This window comes from Ochotona curzoniae, unplaced genomic scaffold, assembly GCF_017591425.1.
Source record: "Ochotona curzoniae isolate NIBS_2020 unplaced genomic scaffold, NIBS_Ocur_1.0 scaffold_4505, whole genome shotgun sequence".
Taxonomy (NCBI): Eukaryota; Metazoa; Chordata; class Mammalia; order Lagomorpha; family Ochotonidae; genus Ochotona; species Ochotona curzoniae.
In genome coordinates, this window is record NW_024467118.1 from 32,354,938 (window position 1) to 32,363,338 (window position 8,401).

At 41.5% G+C, this 8,401-nt stretch overlaps 1 protein-coding gene across 1 annotated transcript; it reads left to right on the forward strand.

The window, feature by feature from the left end:
* The first annotated feature begins 3,848 nt into the window (after nucleotides 1–3,848).
* Nucleotides 3,849–4,097, forward strand: LOC121146818 (cytochrome c oxidase subunit NDUFA4-like). The gene is given in 1 exon segment (XM_040966380.1): nucleotides 3,849–4,097. A coding segment is annotated over 1 exon segment (249 nt).
* The last annotated feature ends 4,304 nt before the right edge of the window (nucleotides 4,098–8,401 follow it).

The following is an 8,401-nucleotide window of genomic DNA, read 5'->3' on the forward strand; positions in this document are numbered from 1 at the left end:
GAGAGAGAGGCGAAGTGGGAGAGGCAGAAAGAGAAATCTTCCACCTATTGTTTCATTCCCCTAAATACCTATAACTGCATCAGTTAAGCCCGTTGGAAGCCAGTAGCCAAAATCTTCATTCTGGTCTCTTACACAGATGGCAGGAGCTTAAGCACTTAAGCCATCTTCTACTGCCTTCCCAGGTGTCATTATCAGGGAATTGCATCACAAGTAGAGGCTGAACTGGTAATTCATACTCTGATAGGACACTGGCGTTGCAAGTAGTAGCTTAACATGCAGTACCACAACACCCGTCCCGTTTATTTGTTTATTTATTTATTCCAGTATATATATTATCATTTATTTATTATTTATTTATTTATTCTCTTATATAGATATATATTTTCACGTTTAATACTCCATTAGGTAATGATATCAACAAATGGCAAGAAGAAAACAATAATAAAAAAATAGGAAAGGAGCTAACAAAAAATAAAAACCTACTATTCCTCAGCAGTATAAACAAAGGCGGAACACAACAATCAAATCCAGGAGTGTCACTCTCACACCTATAGGTTATATATTCTTATACTCTGCACCCATTTTTTTTTTAATTTAGGTTACCTCTCAGATGCCTGGTTGCCATGCTATCAAATAACCATAATCCCTACTAACAGAGAAAATAAGATTACGTATGAAGGATTACATGTAAAAATTAAATGGCCTGGTCCAGCAGCTAGTATACAATAAGTATTAAGCTAATAACAATTCTTACGACCAACAGCTACCAATGCGTCCACACGTTACATAATCTTTGTTATCTGCCAGATGTGATCCTGACAAATATGTTTTTTTCACTGAAGTAACCCGGGGGCCTTGAATACTATGTCACCCAGACTAAGCACTCAACAAATGTCTACAGGATGAACAGAGTTTGTCCTAGTCTGTTTCGGTTTGCTGCAACAAAGCCCCTGGGGTGAGTACTTTGTAAAGAAAAGACATTTATTTAGCTCTTGAGGCCAAAGGTCCAAGGACATGGCCCCACCAGCATTCCATGGGGACCACTGTCTACATCGTAACAAGGTGGAGGCAGAAAGAGAATTGACTGCACAGGAAGGGACCAATGATGTGACCCTTACAATGACGAACTCTTTAAAAAAATTCACTCCTTAAGACAATTCCACCTCTCAAAGATTCCACCACCTCAGATTCATACCAGGGCCTAATTCCGAAAACATGAACCTGTGGGTGATCATACCATGCGCAAACCATAGCACACTTGAACATTCATACCACAGTAGGCACTTCAGGATCACTATTTATTGTACTTACTATGTCCTGGGCATTACACATTTTAAATCTTATTGTTACATTCAACAATGTCTCTAAGCATTCATTTAATAAATGAGGTTCACAGAAATTAACTCATTTTCCCCACTTCACAAACAATAGAGCCAGAATTTGAATGTAGGTTGTCAGTTTTCAGAATACTTGTTGTAGTAACTGAAGGCTCATACCTGACAATTGAGTGAACGGTACATAGTAGCTACAGTCAAAAGGCTGCCGCAAGGTTACCACGGCTGGATGACAAGGGCCTACTGATGCATTCCTTACCTCTGCTGCGGTAGCACTAGGGAGGGAATTCTTCGTATTTAACAGACAGAACTACTGGACAAAGAGATGAAAAATAAGTATGCTAAGGTTATAAAGAGATTTGGTAAGTTAACTAGAACAAAACCCAAGTTACCTGTTCTTACCTCACAAGACTCCAAACTAACATAGATACCACTTTGGATTCCATTGTGTCTAGTAGGAAAAAAAATGGTATCATAGAAAAAAAAATCAAAGAAACAAACATGTTGCATGTTCCAAAATCTTATTTATTGACATTTATTTACAAACAAAAATCACTTCTGAAAAAAATAAGCCACAGAAAAGCAATGATATTAATATAAAGTTATTATGCTTGGAATCATTTTTGATTTAGAGGTAACTTATCAAAGTTTACCATATTTTAAGTTATAAGTAACTTATCAAAGTTCACTATAGAAAAGCTTAAAAAAAAGAAAAAAAAAAACCTTAACTTTACCACCACAGTATACTCTGACAAAACAAAACTTGTGCTAATTAGAGCTTGTGTTTTTTGATTTGTGAATCATCAATGTCTATGACAGGAAATTTGGCATTTTGAACAGAGGAAGCCCGTTATATTTAAATGTTAAGCCCCCATGGTTAAAGTTTTAGGTTATTTCTATTGTATTCTATTATATATATTATAAAGAGAACTACATGTATATATGAAACGAACATGTTAGAGCTAAATATTTTTCATGTATTTAATTACTTCCATAGGGTAGTTTTCTAAAAGTAGCCTTTCTGGGTCAAAGGGATGCAGTTGGAATTTTTTAATTTAAGCACAGACATCTGTTTTAAATATATTTTAAACTTGTCTTTCCCTTGCCTTTGAGCTTCATTTTTAGTGTCAAGCACCATGACAAATACATGGCAAGCCTAAAAAGACTGTTTGAGCATTTACTTGTATCTGACATTTTTTTTCTCTCTCTCCCCATTCCATAGGAAAAATGATTTTGAAATAAGGGGGAAAACAAAGGAAGGACTGGCTCCATGGAATAGTATGGAAAGCCACTGCCTGTTGCACTGGTATCCCATATGGGTACTGGTTAAAGTATTGGCTACTTCACTTATCTAGTTCCCTGTTAAGGCACCTGGGGAAACAGTAGAATATGGGCCAAGTGTTTGGGTCTCTAGATCCACATGGGAGATCTGGAAAAAGCTCCAGGCTCCTGGCTTTGGAATGGCCATTGTGGCCGTATAAATAATTTTTTAAATAGAAGAAAGAGGAAAGATGGAAGTAGAACTTTCAACTGGATTGACAAAGACTAGATGCCAACCAACAGCTAGAAAAATAAAACTCCATGATCACTATATATATGTATAACACTGCAAAAGCATTACAGAAAGAATTAGAAGAATGGGGTGCTGGTTCTAATCCCGGCAGTTCTACTTCCCATTCAGCTCCCTGCTTGTGGCCTGAGAAGGTAATCGAAGATGGCCCAAAGTCTTGGGACCCTGCACCCGCATGGAAGACCCAGAAAGAAGTTCCTGGCTCCTGGCTTCGGATTGGTGCAGCACCGACCGTTGTAGTCACTTGGGGAGTGAATCATCGAACAAAAGATCTTCCTCTCTGTCTCTTCTCCTCTCTGTACATCTGCCTTTCCAATAAAATAAATAAATCTTAAAAAGAAAAAAAAAAAGAGGAATGGAATCCATAGGTTCACTTCCTCCCTTCAGAAGCTTAAAATTTAGATCAGAAACAGAATTACAAATATGGGCCCAGTGCAGTGGCCTAGTGGCTGAAGTCCTGGCCTTGTACATGCCAGCATCCCATATGAGTGCTGGTTCTAATACAGGTGGCACTGCTCCCCATCCAGCTCCCTGCTTGTGACCTGGGAAAGCAGTTGAGGATGGCCCAAAGCCTTGGGACACTGCACCCACGTGGGAGACATGGAGGAGACTCCTGGCTCCTGGCTTTGGATCAGCTCAGCTCCGGCTGTTGCATCCACTTGGGGAGTGAATCAACAGACGGAAGATCTTCTTCTCTGTCTCTCCTTCTCTCTGTATATCTGACTTTCCAATAAAAAAAAATCTTTTTTAAAAAATTATAAATATATATGTATAACAAGTCCAAATATGTAGCGCACAGGGAGAGGGTAATTACATTCACTGAAAAACTTTATAAAGCAGGGACATCTAAGAAAAACACGAAGATCATTCTGTTTTAAATTAATTCTCAGGAGACTGCACAGTCCTGGGCCTTCCAGCTTTGACCTGAGGCTTCTGCTGCAAAGATGCTCGGCCAGGTTCTCGGCTAGGCCAAGCAGCACCCCAGCTGAGTTCCCCTCTTCATATTTATTGGAGCAGGAGACACTGCAGCTGCACTGTATATCATGCATCAGGCATTGTTCAATCCAGGTGTCAGCAGGGACAGAAAGAATAACTCAGATGCCTGGAACGAACTGGGTCCCAGTGATCAATACAAGTTCTACTCAATGAATGTGGATTGCAGCAAACTGAATAAAGAAGGCCCAGAGTTCTAAATGAAATTTGTCACTGTAGAGCTGCTTAGAATGAAGGTCTTCCTGAAACCAACTGCACAATTTTCCACTTAACCAGGAAATATTTCTCCTCTACATGCATGCAGTCAAGTTGATTTATTGATTATACTGATTAATAAATACATGAAATTTGGGGGAAAAAATTAACCTCACTGGGCACTTGCCCTGATGGTTGGGATACAGGTTTAAAAGCATGCCCTGTCTATCAGAGTGCCTGGGTTCAGTATCCTGCTCCATGCCTACCTCCAGCTTCCTGCTAATGTGCAATGTAGGATCCAACAAGTGGTATCAGGCCAAGCAACTGGATGCCTGCCACCCACGTGGGAGACCTGGATTGAGTCCCCAGCTCCTGGCTTCAGTCCCAGCCAGCATCAGCTGCTGTGGGCATTTGGAAAGTGCACAAGCAGAACCTCTATCTCTCTCCCTCCTTCCTTTTTTCTCTCCCTTTTTCCCTCTCCCCTCTTTCTCCCTTCGTCTCCCTCTCCCCCTCTCTCATTTTCTCTCTCCCATCTGCTCTCTGTCTCCAAAGTAAATAAATTAAAAAGTTTTTTTTTTAAAAAAGAAGAAAATTGGGTAGAAAATTGTCCTTGTGTTTCCTAAGAGGGTTGGGTATATGCCTAGAGTTACTGGCAGGCATTTTGCCATCACTTGGCAACAGGCTGCCTGAGAACAGTATAAATACAGAGAAAAACAAAGCCAAGAGACAGAGGGAGCCTGTTTGTGATGAAAGCTCCTGGGCCAGCTAGCCCAGATCTGCCTCTGGATTTTCAGGTACATGGATTAATACATTTCTTTTGTTGCCATTTTAGCCACTGGGGGCTGTTTGTTGGGTTGGTTGCCTAGCCTGTTCTGAGTCTGAATTCTGTCATTCAGAGGCAAAAGAATTGCAGGAAGATGGCTATATCTAGGGGAGCCAGGAGTAAGCTTTGCATTGAAGTGATCAGGGCCTGGGGCAGTAGCTTAGTGGCTAAAATTCTCACCTTATATGCACCAGGATCACATACAGGCTGATCCAATGCCCATCCAACTCCCTGCTGGTGGCCTGGGAAAGCAGCAGAGGACAGTCCAGAGCCTTGGGACTCTGTACCTGCGTGAGAGACCCAGAGGAAGCTCCTGGCCCCTGGCTTCGGATAGGTTCACCTCTGGTTGTTGCGGCCACCTGGAGAGTGAACCAACAGACAGAAGACTTTTCTCTCTGTCTCTCCCTTTCTCTGTAAATCTGCCTTTCCAATAAAAATAAATAAATCTTTTTTTTTTAAGTGACCAGAAGATGAATCCAAGAACAGCATGAAGAAAAGGTGAAATCAGGAAAGCACGGTACCCATAGAAGATTTTTTTTCAAGTTTGTACATGATCAGCAAGGTCAATATGATTCTTTAAGAACTAAGTGAAATACAGACTAAGACAAATTCAGTGAATTTAGCAGCAAGGAATTATAGTCAGCTCTCAGATCTGCAGGACTTCTGCATCCTGATTCAGCCAACCTCAGAATGAAAATACTCAGGGAAAAAAACTGTGTCTGCACTGAGCATACACAAACTTTTTTCTTATCTTCATTCATCAAATAATGCAATACAGCCACATCATACATGGCACTTACAGTGTACTATTAAGTATTATAAACAATCTAGACATGATTTAAAATACACAGGAGGATGTATGTAAGCTATGTGCAAACACTATGCCATGTTATGCAGGCACTTGAGCCTGGCAGACTTCACAGGGGGTCCTGGCACCAATCCTCCACTGAGCCTGAGGGATGACTGCAGCTGGTGACTTCTTTTTTTTTTTTTTAAGATTTATTTTCTTTTTATTGCAAAGTCAGATATACAGAGAGGAGGAGAGACAGAGAAGAAGAGTTTCCATCCGATGAATCGCTCCCCAAGTGGCAGCAAAGACCAGAGATGTGCCGATCAGGAACCAGGAACCAGGAGCTTCTTCCAGGTCTCCCAAGTGGGTGCAGGGTCCCAAGGCTTTGGGCCATCCTCAACTGCTTTCCCAGCTGGGAGCTGGATGGGAAGCAGTGCAGCTGGGAAAAGAACCGGTGCCCATATCAGATCCCAGCGCGTATGAGGCGAGGACTTTAGCCACTAGGCCACAGCCCCAGGCCCAGCTGGTGACTTCTATTGGGACAGCTGCAGTGGAACAATGGGAATGAAGCCAGTCACAAAGGTGAGTTGTGAAAGGGATGGATGCTAGAGGAAGAAGACTTTGAATTTTCTTTTTATTTATTCAAGAGGCAAACAGAAAGACAGGAAGACAGACAGAAAGAGAGCTCCCATCTGCTGGTAAGTGTCTCAAATGTCCACAGTGATTTTAGCCAGGAATCCAACCCAGGTCTCCTACACCGGGACAGGAAACCATAGTTGAGACATGTGTACTTCCTCCTAGGGTGCACATCAGTAGCAAACTGGAGTCCAAAGCTAGAACTGGGCATGAAACTCAGTTACTCTGACATAGGTCACAAGCACCTGAATCTTAACTACTAAGCTAAATACCCACCCCAGAAGAGCATTTTTAATGGATGAGGTGGGAGAAAGTACATGAGTAATGAGAATAAGGCAGAGGAATAAGGAGAAATGATTAAAAGAGGTCTCTTAGGACAAAGGAGAGCCAAGATTGACAACATGGACCAATTCACAGATCAAAACATGTGCCCTACACAGCAGGTAAAGCTGCTGCCTGCAATGCCAGCAAATCAAATATGTGCCTTTTCATGTTCCACCTGCTCCATTTCTGATCCAGCACACTGCTACGAACAGGGAAAAACAACATGGGAGACACTAATGAAACTCCTAACTCATGGCTTCAGCATGGCCCAGTACTAGTCATCAAAACCATCTGGATTAAAGATATCTGTCTCTGTTCCTGTCTCTCTCTCTCTGCTTCTCTTTCTCTCTCTGCAATTCTTTCAGAAAAAAAAATAAATAAATTTCTTTAAAATAAATAAAGATAACTCAAGAGATGCAGCCCTCTCCAGCTGGGCAGGACAGAGAAACAGGAGGGAGAAGGTCTTAATAGGACGTGGGAACACAGTGGTAGGAATGACTGAAAACCTTGCTCATTGCCATAGATTAGTGGCATATGCCCTGGAAAGAGTGGAGAACCTCAGAGGGTGGGAAGTTCAAGGAGTTTGCAGGCTGTGGCAAACAAAGATAAAGTGAACTAAAACATTCAGAAGGGTTAATGGTGAGATATGAGTCCCCTTTGGTGACAGAAACTATTATGATTTTGGCAAATTTTGATTTGTTCAAGAATAAAGTCTAAAAGTGAATATTTTATTACAATGAGACAACTGACTTACACAAGATCTATTTTATAAAGAAATAGGGCCTGGCACAGTATCCTAACAGTTGTCCTCACCTTGAATATGCCAGGAATCCATATGGGCGCCGATTCTAATCCTGGCAGCTCTACTTCCCATCCAGCTTCCTGCTTGTGGCCTAGAAAAGCAGTGTGGGATGGCCCAAAGCCTTGGGACCCTGCACCCACGTGGGAGACCCTGAGGAGATGCTCCTGGCCCCCGGCTTTGAATCGGCTCAACTCCGGCCATTGTGGTCACTTGGGGAGCAGTGATCTTCCTTCTCTGTCTCTCCTCTCTGACTTTCCAATAAAAATAAATATTTTTTAAAATGTTATTACTGCAATATTTTTTACCAATGATCTGAAATACAGACTTTCCAGTTTGCTAATTTAACACTAAGTTTCTGTATAGCAAAATTGCTATCTTAGGATTTTACAAAATTGTGTGACAGGGCCTAGGAACCCCATGGGGTTCAATAGGCTAGATTAAGATCATGAATCTAGGTATTGAAATTAAAAACTTAAGAAAAAAAAATCTTGAGATCTCAGTGACCATCTAATGAAGCAATCCAAGTTACTGGCAGCAGTTTGCTCAAGAGCAGTTAGAGCCCCTGGAGCGATGAAACAGCAAGGAGCTACTAGATAAGGTCCTTTTAAGATTCCAGACTAGAAGATAGAGTTGAAAGCAATGTGACATCTGTACTTTTTTTTTAAAGAAGCTAATATTTTTTTCTGGGATTTATTTATTTTTATTGGAAAGTCAGATTTATAGACAGAAGGAGAGACAGAAAAATTTCTATCCACTTGTTCACTCCAAAAGTGGCTGCAACAGCGGGAGCTAAGCCAATACGAAGCCAGGAGCCAGGAGCTTTTTCTGAGTCTCCCACATGGGGGCAGGGTTCCAAAGTCCTGGGCTGTATTCTACAGCTTTTCCAGGCCATAAGCAGGAAGCTGTATGCGAAGTGGAGCAGCCTGGATACAAA